The sequence below is a fragment of the Chaetura pelagica genome, unplaced genomic scaffold (genome assembly GCF_000747805.2).
Source record: "Chaetura pelagica isolate M959 unplaced genomic scaffold, ChaPel_1.0 scaffold415, whole genome shotgun sequence".
NCBI lineage: Eukaryota > Metazoa > Chordata > Aves > Apodiformes > Apodidae > Chaetura > Chaetura pelagica.
Window position 1 is genome coordinate 264,937 of NW_009953398.1, and position 22,148 is coordinate 287,084.

Here is a 22,148-nt window from a genome sequence, read left to right on the forward strand (position 1 = left end):
CAGGAATTTGGGGCACTGATGGCTTCACTGTGTGGCTGTCCTGCTTGCTCACTGTCCCCTGCCCAGATGTGCCCCTGTCCTGCTTGCTCACTGTCCCCTCCCCAGATGTGCCCCTGTCCTGCTTGCTCACTGTCCCCTGCCCAGATGTGCCCCTGTCCTGCTTGCTCACTGTCCCCTGCCCAGATGTGCCCCTGTCCTGCTTGCTCACTGTCCCCTCCCCAGATGTGCCACGAGAGTGTTTGGCATGTGCTGCTAAACTTCATCCTGAAGCTGTGCATCATGTCCTGCAGTCCTGGGGAGAAAGGATCTTCCCAGGCACTTGCTTTCAAATATTAAAGACATTTTTTAATGCTGCTTCTTCTTCTTATTTTTCCCTTCCTTCTTTTTCCTTTTTTCCTTTCCATTCCTTCTATGAACCTAAACAAACTGGAGTGGGGATGCTGGCAGAGGAAAGCAAATGGGGACTAAATAAACTCTCTTCCAGCCAAACACTTGAAGAGTGAACGTGCCACATTGCACAAACCCACAACATGATCCCAGAGCCAAAGATAAATAGTGTCCCTGCAGCAGAAGGCCCAGGCGGGGAGGTGGCTGTGGTGGGAGAGAAGGATCCAGCTGGAGACAAAGCCAGGAAGTCCATATTTAAGTATTCAGACAAGGAACAAATGACTTAATTAAATCAATTACAGAGGGAGAAATGGAGCCACTTAGAAAGCGTGTGTAAAGAGAAGGCAAGGCTGCAACTATCTCATAAAAGAGGAGGAGGGAGAGTTAGCAGGGAAGATAAAGGGGCTGGTTTCATCCCTGCTGTTAATTAAGAGCTGAACGTTTGCTCTGCGCTGAGCCCGGGTCACACCAGCACTTCCACTACATAAACCACACTCAGAGCTCTCAGTGCTTGAGCTACAGAGAGATTTGTAACCAGATGGAGTATGGGAGAGGCAGATCGAGATGTTGGGAGGGAGGAAAGCAGGAGAAAGAGGTGATATAAAAGCTTTTCCACTCTCCTGAACCTCCCACACCTTGCACCGATGGCCCAAACCCTGACCTGCAGCTTCCCTGGCAGCAGGGCTGGGCTCAGCCTCCTGCAGAGGGGGAGATCTTCATCCCTTCACTCAGCAGGAGAAATTCCTGCATGATCCCCCAGCCATCCATCCAAAGAGGAGAAAGGAAGGATCATGGAAATATCAAAGCAACACTTTGCACAGTGTGGAGACTCCAGATGAATCAGCAAAAGGGCTTTCGTCTCAGAAGGTGCTTTGCTCTTATGCCCAGCTTGGCATGGGTTGGAAAACAGGGCTATTTCCTAGCTTGACTTCCATTTAAATGACTTTTTTTCCCTCCCTGCTGCTCCCTTCCCAAATGTAGCTGCTGCAATGGGTGCCATGGACACCCAAGGGGAGTAGGAGCCAGCCCAAGGCTGGCAGCCAGGCTCGTGGAGAAAGACTATCAGGCTGAGCATGTTAGGGTCCAGAGACACATCACACACTCTCAGATCTCCCTCTGACTGATAAAGAGATGTACTTGCTCCAGGAGCTGTTCCTGGGGTTGTCTCCATAGGCCACAAGCAGTTACAGGCATTTGTAACTGACTCAGCATCAAGAGAACAGTTCCAGCAGGACCCAGAAGCCTCTGCTTGAAGCAGCCTGAAAGTGGTTGACAGGTTTGGGGCAGGAAGGTTTCCTCTGTGAGGTGACTCCAGACATCTCCTTCCTAAGCTTTTAAAGCCTTAACATTCCCTTTGAGGCCAGTGATGCAGTGAGTTAATAGTTTTTAGCCCGTTTGTTGTCACTCCTTGTAAGTGAACAAGCAAATGCAAACCCATCTCCCATGGAAGGCTGTAAAAAACCCCACCCCATGTCAGGGAAAGGCCACTGAAGTTTTTTGCAAAGAGCTTATCAAGAATAATGAGTTGCCATTAAAAAAAATTGCTCTTCCCCAAGCAACAACAGAGAGTTATTCTAAGAAAGAAAAGAGGTAGAAGCACATCCTCCCTCAGCCCCAGCTCCCTCCTTGGGGGGCAAAGGTCTGGGGGAGGGCACCCCAGGGAGGTGTCCAAGGGCCAGGTGACATCACCATCCCCCTGGTTTGGGGCTGGGAGAGGGGCACACATCCTGTTCAAGCCCCTGGCCACTCTCCCAGGGTGCCTGGGGAGGTGTGGACCCTCCCTGTGGTGGGAAACCACATTTCGGCAGCTGAAAGCAAATGGGAAAAAAAAACATAAGTTAAAAAAGATCAGCAACTCACTTGCTTTTGTTCTTCTCCCAAACTGTCCCACATTGATGCAACTATTTTTGATACATCCCCAAAGGTGGCATTGGGGTTTTGCCCTTTGATGGCTGCTTGTGTGTCCCTGAAGAACAGGGCATAGGCTGACACGGGCTTCTGGGGCTCGTTGGGGTCCTTCTTTTTCTTCTTCTTTTGGCTTTTGGGCTTTTTGCCCAGGTCTGTTGATGGCCTTTTCTCTCCAGTAACCTGCAAAACCAAGAGGTGAAGCTTAGCAGTCAGCTGGGAGTAGCTGGATACGAGTCCCTGCTTCAGCTTGTTAGCAAAGGGGTCAGGAGAGGACAGGCAGGGGAAGGCAGCAGCCCTGGAGGATGTAGAGGATCATTTCACAAACTGCTGGTGGGTGCCTGAGCCCACCCCAGGTGTCTCCTCCTAGCTCAGTTTGTAGCTTGGGTTCACCCCTTGCTGCTCCAGTGGTCCCTGCTCCAAAGCTGGGGCCTTCCAGACACTCATCCTCTATCACCCCCTTGCCCCCTCCTCCTCCACAGCATCACAAACTCACTCCCACCTTCTGGGACCACTCCCAGCATCTTGCTCCCCAGCCAGATCCCTTTAGCAGTCCATGAATTTTGCCAAACTCAGCTTCCACATGTTGCAGATTTCCAGCCCAATAACCCCAGTTTGGAAGCTGCTTCTCAGCCTCCCCCCTACCCAGGCAGGAGGGTTCTGAGCACTGACCTGGCAGCACCAGCATCACATCAGCCATCACACTGGGGCCACCCCAAATTGGTTCCACCCTGCTAACAGGTATGTACCCTTATCCAGGAAAAAAATACCCAGGAATGTAACCATTTTCATCTTCTGTAGTAAAGGTTTTGTGTGCTCTGCCCACTTGTAACAACGGGTCTGACCAGCTCTGGCTGTTCCCACACTCGTGGGAGGTTGAAGCAAGGGAGCAGGACACAGGCAAGAGGAGCTGGTCCCTGTGGCTGCCCAGCACGAGCTGTTGCCACCAGGCTCGGGGGTAAAGCAGCAAGGCTGGGAACAGGGATGTTTGCAGTGAGGGTAGAGCAGAAAGATCCCCTGGTTGAGCCTCTCTTGGGATGCCCGGGGCAGCGTGTTGAACACGTGGGACTGCAGAGAGCTCTGTGTGATGGGGAGCAAAGAAAAAGTCCCCAGGGAAGAACTTGGGCATAGATCAAAGCTCTCCAGGCATTAACTGTGCTCAGTGAAAGCTCACACTGCAGGGAAGCACCAACAGCCTTCTTTTTTTCATGCAGGAAACCCTGAATAGACCAGAGGTTAAACACGGCAGAGAATAAAACTGTTTGCTGCCAGTTCTCTGCATCCTGGAGGGCAACCAGGGTGTCAGCACCTCTGCCTGCTCCATCACCCAGTGCTCAGCCTCTGCTTGACTCCAGCAGCCCCTGCTCTGCCAGGGCCACCAGCTAATTATATTCCCTAGAAAGTTGCCCAGTCTGTCACTTTGAGATCTGATAAATAAGAAAGAAAGAAAATCAATTGACAGAGATCTAAACCACCAAATCATTGTGAAAAATGATGCTGGAGCAAAGACCTCTTCTCCTGATGGATTTGATGGTCTGCCTGGAAATGCTGAGATTTAGGAGGCTTCACTTGAGCTGGCACAGGGAGGAGAGGGCAGTGATTCTCCTGTTCTCTGCTCAGCAGCTCTTGACTGGCCATTAAGTTCAGTATCAGAGCAGTGACATTTGTCAAACAGACCATTAGTGAATGAGCAGAGAGAAACACACACCCCACCCCGTCCCTCCCCCCCCAAAAAAGGCATTTAATTTAAAATTGCTCAATTGGGCTTGAATGGGAGGCCTGGAGGTGAAAGGGCAGCTAATTAGGAGGGAAAAAAATGCATGACAGGGCTTCAGCCCATTAGCAAGTGAGATGGGATTTTAACTAACTGTAACCCTGCTGGGCTCAGTGCTGTGGGGAGACCTGCTCTCCTCGTGGGCACTGACCAAGAGAAGCACCACGAGCAGGCACAGCCCCAGCTGGGACAGTGGGTTTAACTGGGACAGTGGGGCTTGGGCAGCACCAAGGGGATTGCTGGAAAACAGAGGATGCCTGGAAGGCTGTCCAGAGCTGTCAGCTCCCAGGAAGGAGCAGAGAAGATCTTGCCTGGCCTTCCTTCCTTTTGTGGAGACTTTCAAGACCCATCTGGATGGGTTTCTGTGTGACCTGGCCTAGATTCTGTGCTGGTCCTGCTCTGTCAGGGGGTTGTACTTGACGATCTCCAGAGGTCCCTTCCAATCCTTACCATTCTGTGGTTCCTGGGATTTACCAGGCAGGACACAACATGGTGTGGGACAACAGCCCAGCCCTGAACTGCAGAAGTTGCTTTAGCAACCTAAGCCATGTTCATGGCTAAAGGCAAGACCTGGAGATCCAGCTCCTTGCTGTCCCAGGGCAACTGCATTTTTTCCTTTGGTAAGCCACGTCAGGTGAGCTCATTCACATCCTACCCTGCATGACTTTCCTTCCCTGTTTTAGTTTCCTCCACCTGCCATGAGAAATCTCATTTTGCACCCAAGCATTTGCAAAACCTTAGCCCTGAACCTGCTTCCCTCCCCAAAACCCCCATCAGAGGAAACTCTGCAGCTTGATGGACCAGACCTGGTAAACCCTGGAGAGAAAAGCCCAACTGTCCTTGCCAGACTTGGGTGTTGGCCTGCTGGACTGCACCTCACTCTGCATTGGAAACAATCTCTCCATCCTACACGGGTCAACCAAAAGTCTGTGCTCTAATTTAGTACAACTCAGCCCTCACTGACAAACACCACCTGCCCTTCTCTGTTTACACGGGAGTGACCGCGCACGCACCTTATAGTGTGACTCTGTCTCCTCTTCCTGAGTGGAGCTGGAGGGAGATGGTGTAGCTGACTTGCTTCCCGGGGGTGATGGGGATCCGTGGGTAACTCCACTCCTCATTCCCATCTGAGAGATCAGCTGTGACTGGCTGAGAGCACTCATGGGGCCGGCCAGCATCCCGGGGCGGCCGAGCAGGGGCACTTGGCGGTTGGACTCGTAGGACGTGGCATCTGAGTGGACCATCTCCTGGATCTGAGTTAGGTCATTTGTAAAAAACAGACAAACAGACAACAGTCGTTTATTTATCTATTGATCAAACCACTTGATGATGAGCTCTTAAAGTTGAACTGGTTGAAATTTATCCAACGCATCCAGTCGAGTCTTCCTCATGTCCCCTTCCAAGCAAGCGAAGAACGAGAGCACAGAGCTGTGCACCCAGGGCTCTGCTCCTGCCACCCCCCTGCCCACCGATGCCAGGCTGGGTTTGTGCACTGGTCTGTGTGCCCAGGAGGTGCCCCCTGCCTGCTTCAGGGACCAGTGGTGGCTGGTAGTTACCAGGGGGCTGAAAGAAAAGTTGAGAAATGAGTCATTTATGGCCAAGTGATGGCAAGAAGGGAGGATGTTGCAACGTTTCTGGGGCCAAGCCTTGCTGAGGCAGATGTGAGGCCACTGCTGAGCACTTGACATGGGTTGTGCCAGGGTTTCTGGGGACATCCAGCCCTGGTACATCAGCGATGCAGCCATAGATTCCAAACATGCTTCTGAGCAGTGCTGGCTAACTGCACAGAGTGAAAAATACCTGCGTGTCTGAGTCCATGAAGGTACCACAACCAACTCTCCTGCATCATCCGTACAGATGTCAGGTGGCTCTTGCCAATCAGCACAAAAGCAGCCAGTGGAAGACCCAGGTCCCCAATCCCATCACCCAGAGCTGTGGCACTACCACCAAGCCAGAGCTCCTCAAGCCCCAGGGGAAGCCAGCACTCCAGTGTGCCCCAAGATGGACCCAACGCTTGGGGACAAGCTCTGCTGGTGGCCACCACCTCATTCCAACTCCTCCCCAGGAGATGACTCTTCTGATTTCAAATTTTGTAATCCCTTCTGATCCCACTTGAAATGGATGTAGCAGAATGTCCAGACAAGGGCACAGAAAATGCTGGGCTGCCTGCTCAGGTTTCCCAGGGAGGGAAGGGACCAGAAGCAACACGTGTGTGAGTGCAGGAGAGATGGGAGAGGTGGCTGCATGATGGAGTTATCCCCAGAAATGCAGAGCTTCCTAATGGCTATTTATCTCATAACATGAGAGTGAAGGGACATCTGATGGGCCTCAAAGGTGACTAATCACCCATGGCTGCAGGGACACAAGGACATGGCCCAGGCCACAAGCCCAGGTGTTGCCTCCTGAGACTGCTGAGCCCAACAGCCTTGAAAGATTTGGAAGGAAAATGAAGCACATTCAATATTGCCAGTAAGAAATGTTGGATGCTGCATTAGACAAAGACAAATTATCTTGTGCAGTGCAGACCCCCCTGTGTCATGGCATAAACCAAGGTTCACGTGGTTGGGTCCAGCAGGAGCAGAAACAACCCCTTGCCTTGGCCAAGGTGGGAAGATGAGATGGACACAAACCTGGACATGCTGTAGGTGCACTGAGGGTTTTGGGGCTGCCCTGCAGCTTGCTGAGCCAAGAACCCAGTTCCAGTTTACACCATTTTCCCTGAAAACCCCATTTTCACCTCAGGGTCCATCCCTGCCACCTCCTGGCAGCCCCAGGAGCAGAGCAGAGCCACAGAGGAAGCCAGCAAGAGAGAGAGCAAACCCTGCCTGAAACATTTCCCAGAGTGTTTTTTTTTCCCTTTACATTCATCTGATTAATGTTACCAGGAGTTTAAAGACCCAGACTTTATTTATTAACAATCTACATTTCTGATAAGCCCACCGAGGTGTGATCACTCATTACCCAGGAAAATCTGCCAACTCCATTAGCAGCACAGACAGAAAGAAACCCAGGGAAGACCTGAAAGGGCTTGGGAGGCTTCAGAGGAAATAAATCCAAACTCAAAACCAGATTTACTCGTGCAGGTCAGGAATCAAGAGCTTGACACAACACCTGACAGCAGCTTCTGCTATCCTTGGGAGCAACCATCAGTCAAGGAGGGGGACAGATTTTCCTAGATCTGCCCTTTTTCTGCATCAAAGTGCAAAGATTTAACCCACAGGAAGAAAAGAATTCGCATTTCAACTGCATGAGGAGCCTGATCGACTTAGGGACCAAGCTGAATTGCTGTCCTCTGTGTCTAGTGGCAAGGAAACACCAGCACCCAGGGACAGCAGGGGCAGCTTTGCTCCCTCTGGAGCTGAAAAAAACCTCACTGCTGCTTGAATGTGCCAAGTTTTCTGTGTCCTTCAAACCTCCCTTAAAAGCTATTGCAGGGGTCTGGCCTCTCTTTGCCATGCCAGGAAATCCTGGCCAAAAAAGACACTGGGGATGTGCACGTTGCATCCAAGCAAACTGGGGCTGGACTGTGGGCTTGGGCAGCACAGGAAGAATCACAGAGCCAATTGTTGGCATTTTTCAATCAAATTTGCACATGTTTTGGGAATGGCCAAGGGTGAGAGAGGCAAAAAATGGGAGCCTGCAAGATGGAAAGACAGAGCAGCTCCCATCTGCTGGGGGATCAGCAAGCTCCTTCCCAAAATCCCAGTGATAAAAGTACATTTGTCTTGGATTTAGGCAGTTTAATCCAGACCTTTCATGAGGATCTGCTAAGGAAAGGAGTCATTTCTTGCCCTTATTTGAAATGGAAATAAAGAAGTTCAGAAGATGGGTGCTTCAGAAATGGGGAAAGCCATGAAACGTGGCTCAAAAAAGGAGGTTAAGATTTCCAAGAGCTGGTTCCCACTTGCAGCCATGACAGTCTCTTGGGGAAATACTGGATGAAGATAATTTATTTTTTGGTTGAAACTTTGATGACGTGGCCAACAGGGCACAACGGCTCCATTTAAGCCATTAAATGTGTAATCATCCACTTTTTCTTTCCAGTGCATGTTATTTATGCACCAGAGCAGAACACGTCCAGGAGTGCAATTATGGATATTGGACACGTGCTGCAAATGCTTATGAAAATGGGTAGGAAAAAAAACTAACCCTGAAACCTGAGCCCCAGCTCACAGAATCCATGCAGAAACCTCCTGCTGACAGCAACCCAACCACAGTCCTCTCCCCAAGTGGAGACACTGGAATTTTTCCTGGGATATCCCCCTCCCCAAGGATATCTCAGCCCAGAGGCCTCGTCCCAAGCATCATTAAAACCCAGTGTTTTGGCTTGAAAGCTTTGCTGATTATTGCTGGTTCTGGCCCCTTCCCTCCTTCTCCCAGGTCTCCATCTCCTCCTACCCTGGCCAGGAGGTTTTGCAGGAGGACATGTGTGACCATGCTGCCCATGTGGAACCCTGCAGATCACTGCTTGGAGGGGCAGGATCTGACCCCACCATTTGCCACTCACTAGGATTTCTCTCAACTTCCTATTTTTTTTTTTTAAATAATAATGAAATATGGGAACAAGACACCAGGCTGTCACCTCCCCTGGCTCCCAATCCCCTCCAAACTGGAGTGGGTGAGTGGTGGAAAAGCCATTTTCCACCAGCTCGTTCAGGGGCCTTAGTGGTGCACCCAAAGTAGGTTATATCCCCCTCCAAGGAAGACCCAAGGAAAAAGAAACCCAGGAGCAGGATTCAAAGATGCTCCCCTGCAGCAAACAGCCTAATTAGGGAAGTAAATAATGAATGAAACTGAGATGAGGCAAAGCAAAGGTGCAAGGGTCTTGTAGGACTTAACCCTTGTGGGATGTAACCCTGTGGGAATGGAAATCCTGTGGGATGTGACCCCTGGAGGATACAGGCCCTGTGGGATGTAACCCCTGGGAGATGTAACTGCCTCATCTAAGCTGTGTTCCTAACTAGAGAGGCTGGACCAGATGGTCTTGGAGGTCCCTTCAATCTGACTCAAATCAGGACACTGGCACTCTGTGTGGCTCCTGTGGGATGTAACCCCTGTGAGATGTAAATCCTGTGGGATGTAGCTCCTAAAGAAAGTGACCCCTGTGAGATGTAACCCCTGTGAGATGCAACCCCTGCTGCAGAGCATCCAGCATCCACACCAAGCCTGTTGGAAGCCCACGCCTGATTCAATAACTGCCTTGCCAACATAATTAGCTCCACCAGAAGGAGAAGCCACTCCAAGAGCCAGATCAGGTCCCATCTCCATCCCAGGCACCCAGAGCTTGCTGCAAGGTGTTGCAAAAGGCTCAGGACGTGTTTGCAGCCTCCACTGAAAAGATGTTTTGCATCTCAGAGGAGCCATGAGTGAGATGTGATGTAGTCACAGCTAAAGTAATTAAGTTCATCTTACTTAGCAGATTCCCAAAGGCTGTGATAACTCAAAGACAGCTTCTTTTCTCCCACAGTATTTCAATTTTTTAAATGAATATGCAGATCAGGCCTATAAACGCTCCAGCTGATCCTAAGAAGGGGAGAAAAACTGGCTGACAAACAGCACATGCTCCTTGTTGCTGGGGAGAAGGGTAACCCAGCATGAGTGACAAACACCACAAAAACAGCTTGACTGGGAACTCGGGTGCTCTGCAAGCAAAGAGAACATTTGGAAACATGTCAGGTGGAGCCTCAAGTTCACTGTCCCAACAAATTCATATGGAAAAGGCAGCTCTTCCCAGCAGTCCAGGCTATGGCACTGGCAGCAGAGCTGGGGCTGGTCCCAGCTCTGGCAGGGTGGTTGCTGCTATTGAATGTCCTCTCCTGCAAAATCCTAATTCCCAGCTGAAGCCTCAAGGCAGGTCCCACCCCTGTAACCACCTTCTGCCTTCACTTTGCGTGGGGTTTTTCTCCTCCTCCTCATGTAGTGACAGGACAAGGGGTGATGGCTTTAAACTGAAAGAGGGGAGATTTAGAGCAGATATTAGGAAGGTATTTTTTATCCTGAGGGTGGTGAGACACTGCCCCAGGTTGTCCAGAAGCTCCATCCCTAGAAACATCCCAGGTCAGGTTGGGTGAGGCTGTGAGCAACATGGTCTAGTTGATGTCTCTGCTCATTGCAGGAGGGTTGGACTGGGTGACCATTAAAGGTCTCTTCCCACCCAAACTAGTCCATAATCCTATGACTGCCACCTTTCCTGGGACTATTTCATGGGGGTGGGCTGAGCAGAGATGCCAGAGCCTTCCCTGCCTGGGGTCTTCCTCCCAGGACGAGGGGAGCACCCATTCCATGGGCAGCCTCAATGCCCAGAGGCAGCACAGCTTCCCTCTCCTTAGGTTTATTCCCAAGAACAAGCCATTACCATCACAATCAACCAGGGAGAGAAATTATCTGCTGAACAGCTCTGAAGCCAAGTTTTCCCAGCAGGCCTTCCCTGCATTGAAGCTCAAATGCAAACGGGGCTGAAATGCTTAAAGATGATTTACTTAAAAAAAAAAAGAGGGAGAGGAGGAGGAGGAGAGAGAGAAGCTGATAAGCAAATATATCCCCAATTACCACCCCTCCTCTTCCTGATTTGTAACTGCTCCTAATAAACTTTCATGGTCTGTGTAAAAGGCTTTAGTGCAGTGACAAATTTCTGCTGGAATTTGAGATGTCTTGTTCACAGTAATAGGGATCTCACACAGGTGCCCAGCTGCTATTGTAAAATCAGTAAGCATTTAATTGAAACAAATGACTATAATAATAGTACATTATCCCTGCAGGCTCATAGCCATAACAGTTTTAATTATTGAGTTAAGAATCAAACTAATTTATCCTTTAAAGCAACAGCCACATCTTTGGTTCCACTGATCATCCTATTAGGAACACGAGGGGAACAGCAGGAAAGGGTTTAAAAAGGAAAGGATTAAATTTGGTAGGAGTGGGGGATGTTTGTTATATGGCAGAGGTTTTCTGTATGTAGTGGGGTTCCCAACCATGGTTGTCACTCCCTGGACAAGCTTAGTTCCAGAATGCTGCTGTTCCCCAGAGGGACTGAGCAAACAGGTCCCAGGGATCCACCTGCCCTGGGGAGGCTTTGCTGGCAGCAGCACAGGAGCCCGTGGGAACTGGTGCTACTGGTTGTTGAGCACTGGATTGAAACTGCAGCTTTTCTGCATCCAACCCAGTGCAAAATAAATAAATAAATAAGATTTTACAGCCTCAGGTTGGCAAGCATGCTCTGACTTCAGAACCAGGCAACAGATGGAAAGAATCATGGTATGGTTTGGGTTCAAAGGGACCTTAAAGGACATCCAGTCCCACCCCCCTGCATGGGCAGGGACACCTCCCACCAGCCCAGGCTGCTCCAATCCCCATCCAACCTGCCCTTCAACACTGCCAGGGATGGGGCAGCCACAGCTTCCCTGGGCAACAGGATTTCAAAAGAGGATTTCTGAGACAGCCCCACATCCTAGGGCAGGTCTGAAGGCAAAGCTTTCCCAGGCCTTCTGATTTTCATCCAAGCAGCGCTGACACAGGGGATGTGACACACGACTGTGGGCCCTGGGAATGGCAGGAGGGAAGACAGAGTGGGACAGAGCCAGGGTGGCTGTGGGAAGGCAGCAGGCAGAGGGCAGGGCTGCCACTGCCCCTCACCCTGCCCACTGTGCTGCAAAGCCTGCCCTGCTGCACGGGTTCCCTGGATACACCACCCAGGGGTGATCCTGGGAACAAGTCCAATGTGCAGCCCCCTGGCCAGGTCTGCTGCCAGACTGGAGGGCTCTGACCAGACTGTCCTTCACCAAAGCACTTGCAGACCATAACCAAACCCCTCTCCCTCTGGCCAAAAACACTGAGCAGCCCCCTCTGCACTCCTGAGCTTCCCACCCTGCTCGTTCCTCCGGATGCTTTCTGAACTTCCCCACCAACCACCAGGGAGAAGCACAGCTTTGCCCTACAAGTCCCATCCCTTTGCCAGAGCCATCACCTCTAAGGAGAAGAGTCCTCACCTTGAAAACTTGATTTTTGCAGCTGAGACAACACTGATTCTCCAAAGGCAGATGCATCACTGGGATCAGCTCTGCATCTCTGTCTTCTGCCACTTGCCTACTCACTGTGTCATCTACAAACCTCACTGGCAATTATTTAATGCTTCCTTTGGTATAAATATGACAAACTCTGGGAAGACAAGAGTGACAAGCCCACCCATCAAACCCGTGCAATGTTGACTTTGTATTCTTCAACTTTCTCAACACACTTTGTGCTTCCAAGCCAAATGTCTTGCAGATGTCTCAGTATATTCTGTTAACACTGTTACCTTTATCACCCAAACCTGTAATCTCATAAAAAAAGATATCAATTTAGTTTGACAAGATTCATTTTCCATCAGCCCCTGTTGATTGGCATTCATTATATTACCTTCCCTTAATTCTTTATTAATTGAGGCCTGGATCTGCCACTCCATTATTTTGCTGGGATTGATGACAGACTGACAGGTCTGTAATTACCAGGCCTGTTCTGTTTCCCTTTTGAAGTATTTGCACATCAGCACTTCTCTAGTCCTCCAGTGCTTCCCCAATATTCCAAGAATTACTAAATCCCAGCATTAGCAGTACCCAGAGCTCCTCAGTCAGCTGTTCCACACCATATGCAGGGAAGCCTGATGACTTACAGAGGATTTGAGCAGACAGAGGAGAAAAGAAGGTTTTACAGCCTGTGTTAAATGCTACATAATTGGAAATCCCAACCTTGCTAATTCATATCGGTAGTTTCAAATGCAATGGTTGGAACATGAAGCTTCTCCATAAAGCTGACCCCAGACAAGGCTCCTGGGGCTTCTCCTAGACCTCAGGAAAGGATTAACCCTGCTGCTTGCATTGGAGGTGCTTGGAATGACTTGATGAGATGGATACTGCAGGAGAGCTGCAGGAGCAGCCAAGACTGGTGATGGGGCAGCTTCTGGGCACAAGGAGCTCAGAATTCTCCCTTTCCATCAGACATGGTTCCTCTGAGGGGGGTTTCCTTCACTGCAGTGTGATGTGCTGCCCTGGGGAATGGCCAGGTTGGAGGTTTAAACCACCCATCCCCCAAAATCCCTCGCTGTTGGCCAGAGCAGGGCACCAAGATGTGGCAGAGCTACACAAAACAGCTGAGTCTCTCTCTGCTGACTATTTTCCAGGTATTTTGCCTCCTCTCCAGGAGCAACACTGAGTCCTAGAAGAAGCTGAAGGAGGAAGCCAAACACCCACTGTGACTATTCCTGCAGGGAGCTGGCACACGTCGCTCTCCAAACCTGCTCTCCTGAGGTCAGGGATGAGCAGAATGGTCCAGGAAAATAGAAGCCAAGCCCTGGGCTGTGCATCTATCTGGAGAAGGAGGGATTGCCCCAGTCACAGGGAAGCAGCTGAGCTGCCTGTGCACTCCCTCGGTGCTCCTGCAGCTCTCAGCTGGAGAACACTCTGTAAATAACATATTCAATAAACTCTGGGTGTTTTTTTTTAAGTACATTATTTTACGGAGAGAGAACAAGCCTGATAATTCACGGAACGTGTTTGCAAATAATCTATTCCATTAATTTCCTGCATGTTTCCTGAATACATTATTCAGTGATTTTGTAAAAACCATTTGTGGATGAAGGCAATTGCTGCTCATCCAGGCATAACAACAACCAGGTCCCAAAAACTGGGGCTAGAATTCCCCTGGATCAGACAGCAGGAGGTAATTAAACAGCACCAGACCCTGAGCCCCCCCCCGCCCAGCCAACCCATGGGAGGTATAAAACCTAATAAAATTCCCACATCCACTTCATGGGGGTTGGCAAGAGGAGAAAAGCCAGTGAGAACCAGCTCCAGAGGGGAGAAGATGAGAAGGGAGCAGGTGAGAAATATCTGCAGGGGTAGAGGTGAGATGGTCCTGGGGGCAGAAAGGGTCTGCACCAGCCCTGAAGAGCCCCCAGAACCATTTCCTACTCTGGATTTCTGTCTCTGCACTTGAGATGGCTGGAGGAGCAGCCAAACTGGCTCAGGGAGTACCTTGGTTGCATTTCCTGGGTCTAACAGTGAGGCAAAGCTGGAGAAAAACCTCTCCAGTGCGAGAGCTGCTTATTCGTCAGGTTTGCTTTAATTTTCAGTGTCCACTTTTTGATCCCAAGGATACTGGGGTGGAAATGGATTCAGAAGCCAACACTAAAACCCTCCACAAATAATCCCCATCGTGGGACTTGCTGTGTGCTTCTCAGGGCTGGGATGACAGTGCAGATATTACGTGGGGCTACGGGGGGTCCTGAGTCCCCTCTGAACATGGATCTGATCCTGAGCCATGTGCTTCATCACCTGCCCAGCAAAGCCATCCTGCAGGTCAAAGCCAGACTTTGAGACAGGCTACTAAGATTCCTGAGAAGCAGGATTATGGTTTCAAGCATGGGGAGTTGAGAACTCCTTGATTTCTTGACAAAAGTTAAAAAACTTCGTGTATGATCAAGATTCCCCTCATACCAAATCCCACACTAAACCCAAACCACAAAGCTGCTGTAGCTAAGAAGAAAATGAGATCTATCCAGAAAGCAGGACACCCAGCCAGCTCACCTACTGCTCTACATCCCACTCCTCCATCCACCCTCCCACCCTCAGGCTGGACCTGCAGCCACCTTGGCCCCGTCATCTCCCAGGGTATTTCTTGGCCCCTCCCTGCAGCTTATTGACACCTTCCTGCACATTCCAGCTCACTTTGGTTTATGTCTCTCCTGCCTCTTCTCAGACACTTCAGATATTGCATTCCCATCAAGACTCAAAGGTCTCCAAGTTTTATTGCACGGAGGTTAAAGAAGAAGAAAAATAAGATGTAAGTTTAGAACAGAATAGGAAAATGGGGGGACTGCTTAGAAAAATCATCCCTGTGGGGTTAAGCCCTGTGAATGGATTTTAAAAGCTTTTTTTATTATTATTATTGCAAAGTTGAACAGCCTGCTTTTCAAGACCTGTAAGAAATGCCTGTGGCATCAAAAAGATTGGATCCCTTAGGTGTTGATACCACATCTGTGCAGACCTCACATCACTTCTCTCCCACATCTGCAATGAGCTGTCCCCTTTTTGTCCCCCCACCTCCACATCCCCCCGTGGCCAGATATTGCTGGGATGATTGTGTTGGCTTGTAAGAAGGGCTTGATAAGAGTCTCCTGTTACTAGGAACATCCAGGGGAGCAGGATGGTTCTGTGGCTGAATATTTGCTGGGAAACTCTTGGAGTTTAAAAATTCCAGCTCTGCCAGAGCAATCTGAGACAGGGAACTGCACTGAGGGGCTGGAGTGTGTCCAGAGAAAGGCAAAGGAGCTGGGGAAGGGTATGGAACACAATTCCTAGGAGGAGAGACTGAAGGGTGGGGATGCTCAGCCTGGAGAAATGGAGGCTGAGGAGAAACCTTCTAGATCTCTTCAGCTGCCTGACAGGAGGTTGGAGTAGGGGCCAGTTGGTCTCTTCTCCCAAGGACAAGAGGAAACAGCCTCAAGTTGTACCAGGGGAGGCTCAGGTTGACTACTAGGAACAGCTCCTTATCCAGAAGGGTTGTCAGACCCTGGAACAGACAGCAGTGGTGGAGTCTCCAACCCTGGAATTGTTTAAAAGTCATGTAGATGTGGTGCTGAGGGACATGGTTTAGTGGTGGCCTTGGCAGTGCCAGGTTAATGGTTGGACTTGGTGATCTTAAAGGTCTCTTCCAACCAAAAGGATTCTAAGATTCTGTCTCCTCCACACCAGTTCCCACCAGCAACATGATGATCAGGGCACTGCCCTGCCCTGCAGAGGGGAACCCTGCCAGGTGTGCCATGACTGCTCTGCATCACACAGACTCCTACCAGAAGGCCCAGCTTCTTATCTTCTTGTCTTTAATTATAGGAAATGCTGAACACTTCTAAAATAGGTGCACAAAACCCAAATGGCTCTGTCTGCACAAAATTAATTGCAGGAGGGAACAGGGAAGAGAAACTTGAGCAGTGACTCCTGTCCCAGGAGCCAGAAGCTGTAACTTCTGTTCTGACTCCTGACAACAACCAACACTTCTCATTGCTTTGCCAGCTAATGCACCTGCAGATGTTATTCTAAACTGAATGACAGAGATGTAAAAACCTCCCAGAAATGCAGAATTAAAGCTATACAACTTCAGGAAGTGCCTTGATGATCTGCCTGCTATACTGCCTGAGCTGGGCAATCCAGGATATCAGTGCATTAGATGGGGACTGGTGAAAGAATATTCAGTCCAGCAGCATCTCTGTCCTCTTGGGCTTCTTCATGATAGATAACAGACACCTGAGAGATTCCTTTTTTTCCTTCTAACAGCAAGACACTCCATTCCTGGAGGTGAAATAAGCCATATTGAATGAGGCCTGGGTCTGCTCAAGGCTGAATTGCCACAATAACAAGTGTTCCTGCTGCCAGTCTTTATTTAATACATGCAGAGTGGGGATTCAGGCCATCAAAACCACTTCCTTCCCTCCTAAAACACACAACCCCAAGTGGAAAACCGAGAGCAACATATGGCCCTATTAAAGGTTTGATTTTTTTTTCCTGCTGGGATAACATTCTGGCACTGGGGAGCTTGATCAATTGAGTCCTGAGGTCCAATCAATAAGTGTCAAGGCCAAGGTGCTGCCTCACAGCCCTGCTCTCCATTCATCAGCTTAAGTAACTCCACTCACCCCAAAGACCCAGGCACTAAACCAGCAATTAAGGTCCCAGGGGAGGTGTCCAGGCTGGCTCAGCCCTGCTGGTGGCTCCTGGGACAACCCTGGAGTTTGGGTGCTCCTGAGGGAGCCTGTTTCCAGGAGGAAGGGGCAGCTCACCCTCAGGGCCAAGCTGTGCCTTTCATGGATAGGGCAGGACTCAAAGGCAGCAGAAAACATTGCAATTAAGCTCTTTAAAAAAAAAAAAAGTGATCACTCCTTAGGCTTCCACATTGTGTCACCAGCAGGTTTGGGATGGTGTGGCACACTCAGCACCATGTTTGCATTTCCATCTGATCAGACATCAGGGACACGTGCCAAGCCCATGTTTACATTCCAGATCAAACAGCATCTCCCAGAGATCTCATTAACCTGCCGACCTGGAATTAAACAAAACCACCTGGAAAGGAAGTGCTTCCCTCCAGGACGTGCAGCCAAAGGCACTTGCTGAGTTTGCCAGCCAAGCTTTGAACACAGGTGGCTTTGTGTAGGTGTCAGGATTTGCATTCCCTGGAATCCTTCCTGCTTGTTTTTTGTTTTCAGTCCAGTGAGTTTCAGCATCAGGGTTCAGGTTCTTCAAGAGCTGGGGCTGCCTCTGGGTGTGCAGACAGGCTGTGCAGGCAACCAGCATGGCAAGGGTGGTTGGTTGGGGGGCACCACGAGAAGGGAAAGCACAGACAATATTCACCCCTTGGGGATTAGCAGCTCCACGGTGGGTCACAAGGGACAGGGACCTCAGCTCTGCCTGCTCTGGAGGACGTTGCTGTCCCCTGGGCACCACTGGAGCTGCAGGGTGAGCAGTGGGGACTGCACATCCCCCTCTGCTATAAGCAAAGGGGCCCATCTCCCACAGAAAAAACTACTTCATAAACACCAAAGAGAGAAAAAAAACACATTCCTGTGCTGCTCAAAAATATGGCAACGACCTCAGCTCCAACTCTGGGGTTTAGACTCTTCTTCCTGAGCATCCTCGTGTCTTAAAAAAAACCTAGAAGCTGCTTACAGGAGATGACTGCCAAAAACTTGTATCCCTTTCCCAGGCTGGCTTTCCAGGAATAGACAAGATTTCCCAAGCAGCCAGAAGTGGATCAAAGAGGACAAGCCACAGCAGACAGACCTGGGAGAAGCTACAGCAGGATTCTGTGATCCAGACCAGTTGGGAGGGATTTGATCTCACTTGTCTCAGCTTCCCCAGCTGGAAATGCAAAAGAGCAATTACTGAGATAGGCAGACACAAGTGCTGTGTCATGACAGGCAAGATCTGAAAAGATCAGGCCATTCCACACCTGTAATTTCCTCTTCCTGAAATGCAGGAGACAAATATATTAGCTGGGAAGAAAGGGTTATTTTTCAATCGAAAATTAATTCAGTGAATTCTGAATTAACATGTGGGATAATTAAAACCATCTTTCCAATGAATTTATGATAGGATATACAAAGCTAATTATAAATTCTCTGTTGCTTAATCCCTTGCAGTTTGCTAATGCAGCATTGCAATCTCTTTGGCCACACTTGTTTAAATTATTCATTAGACACAGCAACAGTTGTGAACTGTAATTTAAATTGGCATCTCATGAATATTCAATTAACACAATAAACACTGGAATGTTTTACTGCACACTCCTCGATGGTTTGTGCTAGAGCTTTTGTTGACACATTTTTATTAACTCTTTAGAAAGGTGTTACCTGTTTATGTCACTGATTACAACGAGAAGAAAAAGTCCCACTCATTAATATTTGTGTCGTGGGCTTAAGAGAGACAATGTGATTAGGCAAAGCTTCAAAAGTCATAATTAATACCAGGTGGGTCTCCTTGCCCTCCTGTTTGCCTCTGAACCCATGGGCTGGCACAATTCCAAAGCCTGGCACATCCACCCACGTTGCCACTTGGGCACTGCAGCTTCCCAGACTGTCCTGGCCAAGCCCAGGGGTGATGCTGGTGGGATGTCCCCAAATGATGCTCCCCCAGGCACCCACAGCCACCCCTGGGCTGGCAGTGGCCACTGTGAAAAAGGCAGAAATGTAGAGATAAAGAGAACACCAGGTAAAAATTTGCTCTTTGGTCTCCAGGCTTTGGCCTGCCAAAATTAGGAAGTAAAATGCAGCTGGAAATAAACCCCCCCTGGGTGTGGTGGCCTGACAGCACTTGGTGATGACTTACAGGCTTTTAATGGGGCTTTTTTAGCAGCAGCACTAAAAAATAATTATCAAGTGGCTGTGTAATTCACTGTGGTTTGCTCTTTTAGGACTGAGGGTTTTCATTGACCAGCAAGGTCCTGCTCTGAGATGAGACTCTGCAGCTTCTCAGCAGCACCACATACCATGGGCTTCATTCAGAAATTCAGGCATTTCCTCCCCCCAGGCCACCAGCTGCCCTCCCTGCCAGCAGGGTTGGTGACACAAGGCTGAAGGGAGCAGAGACTTGGGAGCAGAGCTTCAGCATCCCCCAGGGCTGGGAAGTGTTCCCAGCAAAGCCTGAGGGAGAGCCCTGGTGCTGCCCTGCACCCTGGTGGGCTCTGACTTTCACCCACACAGGTTGGAGCTGCCAGATAAGAAACAGCAGCTTTTGCAGCCCTGGCTTTGTTTCCAGAAAAAGACAGATTTTGGTGTTTTGGTTTTTTTTTGGGGGGGAGAAGCAAACAGATTGTCACACAGACAGCAGAGCCTGCTCACTGTGGGGACAGTGTCACTGCCCCTCTGCTCTGCAGGTCATCTCAATTGAGGGGATGGACCCAGAGACCAAGCAGTTTCTCCCAGCAGGGTTTTCTGCTGCTGCCTGATGGGACCATGAGCTGCTCTGAGGCTCCCGTGCCCCAGGTGACCATCACCCCGTGGGGACAGGCAGGGTGAGGGTCCCCATCACCTCAGGGCTCCAACCCCACAGCCCCTCCTGGCTATGGTGAGGGATGGTTTTCAGCCAGGAGGGCTGGCAAAGCTCATGAATATTCATCAATGTTGAAACGCTCATTACAGATGGATCAGCTGAGTGACCAACTTCAAAAAGGCAGAAGGTTAATGAAACAGCACTCTTATCAAGATATGAATGTGTCAATATGTTTTAGTTATCTTGGGGTCATCTGAAGGACATCAGAGCCAGTGTCAAGGGAGGTAACTTCTAAAAATCCTTCTCCTATAGCAAACTGTTCCAATGTTCATAACTCCCAAGGGTTTCCACAGTCCTTTGGAGTCAGGGGGCTGTTGCACCCAGCCATGGCTCTGTGGGCAATGCTCCCCCTGCTCAAATCTAACACTCAACACTGAGCAGATCAAACGTTCAGTGTGGCACTGGTTTGTTGGTGTCTGAGTTTGATTCTTCATGGGGAAGATGATTCATAGAATCATAGAGTCATTAAGGTTGGAAAAGACCTCTAAGACCATCGAGTCCAATTGTTGACCCAACAGCACCATGTCAACTAAATCATGTCCTAAAGTGCCCTGTCTACACAGTTACTGAACACCTCCAGGGATGGTAACTGGGCAGCCTGTTCCAATGCCTGAGATTCTGTTGCCTCTTCTCTTGCCCTGTGCACAAAAAAAAGGAATCACCACCTCCTCCATCAATCAGGTATTCCTTTTCTGTCCCCTCCCTATGGCAAAAAGCTGGTTTGGCTTCTCTGAATTGTGGCCTTGTCATAGAATCATAGAATGGTCTGGGTTGGAAGGGACCTTTGAGATCATCTAGATCCAACCCCCTGCATGGGCAGGGACACCTCCCACCAGCCCAGGCTGCTCCAAGCCCCATCCAACCTGCCCTTCAACACTGCCAGGGATGGGGCAGCCACAGCTTCCCTGGGCAACCTGGGCCAGGCTCTCACCACCCTCACAGGGAAGAATTTCTCCCTAATATCTAACCTCAATCTCCCCTCTTTCAGTTTCAAACCATCACCCCTTGTCCTCTCCCTCCCTGCCCTTGTCCCAAGCCCCTCCCCAGCTTTCCTGGAGCCCCTTCAGGTACTGGAAGCTGCTCTAAGGTCTCCCTGGAGCCTTCTCTTCTCCAGGCTGAACACCCCAACTCTCCCAGCCTGGCTCCATAGGAGCTTCTCTGCTCCCCTCAGCCCTTATTCCCAGTGACACAAACCACACGACTGTTGAGCTCCTCTGTTGTGATGCCTCTTGTTCCAGTGCAGCCTCCTGTGAGGCAGCAGAGGGCTGTGCACCCGTGGTACCTCCCCATAAATTAGTCAGTGATACCTCGGTGGGAATTGCAAAGGCCTTTCAAGAATAATCAGTGCATTTTTGTTGGTGTTTCTTCAAGCTCCTGCTCATGTAGCGCAGCTGGAACATCCTTTCAACCTTGTGGCAGAACAGAGATGATCATGACACTTTGTACTGCTAATGCCTTTCTTTTTTTCCTCCTTTCCTTTATTTTTTTTTTCCTGCCACTGTAGCAGCTCTCCCAGAATATTAAAAGCCAAGCAGCCTCCTGTAACCACAGCAATTCAGCTCTGACGTGAGCCAGAGAGCTGCAGCCCTCCCTGTGATGTCAATGTGGGATTCAGACAAACTTTCCTTTCTGCTCCCAGCTCCAGGGCTGCTCTGACTCTCTGGGGGAAGGGGGGAGTTGGCTGAGCTCCTACAGACTTTGCCACGATTCACCCAGCCCTGATATTTGCCTTCATGTCAAGTGGAAACTGCCACTTTGCTCTCCTTGGCTTGGAGCAGCTTCTCCTCCATGCCCTGAGGAACAGCAGTGGATAGATCCTTGCACCCAGCACCCTGAATGGGATGATCATTACTGGTGTCCCCTTCTGCTCGCACAGGGTCTCCTCACCTCCTGGACCCTCTGGAACTGATGAGACCCCTCAGGGCTGCCTCCAGCCCAGGAGCAGAGCCTGCAGAGGCAGGATGAAGGTCCATTGAGAGGGCTAAATGTGGCAGCCTGTAGATGTAGAAGAAAGTGGGAGAGACATCCCTAACCTGTGAAAGGATTTGGTTTTTGCCATTTTGAAAAACACCAGGACCTGTGGGCAAGTGCCCATGTTTCCTTTTAAAATTCTCCCTCAGCTCCCTGGGATTGAGGCAAAACTCATGATTTCCTCCAGGGCTGTACATGAAGAGACCTGCTCCCCTGGGTGATGCTCTGTGCTGGGCTGCTCTGCCACTCATCTGAATTCCTGGATTTCCCTGAGTGTCCTGAAGGGCAGGGTACACACTGTGCATGTCCTGCTTCTGTGTCACCAGAGGTCACCCTCACCCTGTGAACATGCAGCTCTCCCATGTGGCTGACCCACCCAGAGCTGAGCTGTGGGTCACACTGGGCACTCGGCTGCTTCAACCCTTCAGAAGCACAAGCTGAAGACAAGAACCTTCCCTGGATGCACAACTGCACAACCCTCCTCCTGCTGCCCTGCCTTTGCAGGCAGCATCTGCAGGGGGGAGATGCACCAAGGAATA

The 22,148-nt window shown here is 50.0% G+C and overlaps 1 protein-coding gene across 1 annotated transcript in view; it reads right to left on the minus strand.

Annotated features, from left to right (window-relative positions):
- Positions 1–22,148, minus strand: part of TOX2 (TOX high mobility group box family member 2) — a 90,375-nt gene that overhangs the window by 18,812 nt on the left and 49,415 nt on the right. The window contains exons 4-5 of the mRNA XM_009998387.1: positions 5,080–5,319; positions 2,248–2,475 (exon numbers count right to left, since the gene is read on the minus strand). Of these exons, the coding sequence (XP_009996689.1) occupies positions 2,248–2,475; positions 5,080–5,319 (468 nt within the window). The remainder of the gene's footprint in view (positions 1–2,247; positions 2,476–5,079; positions 5,320–22,148) is intronic.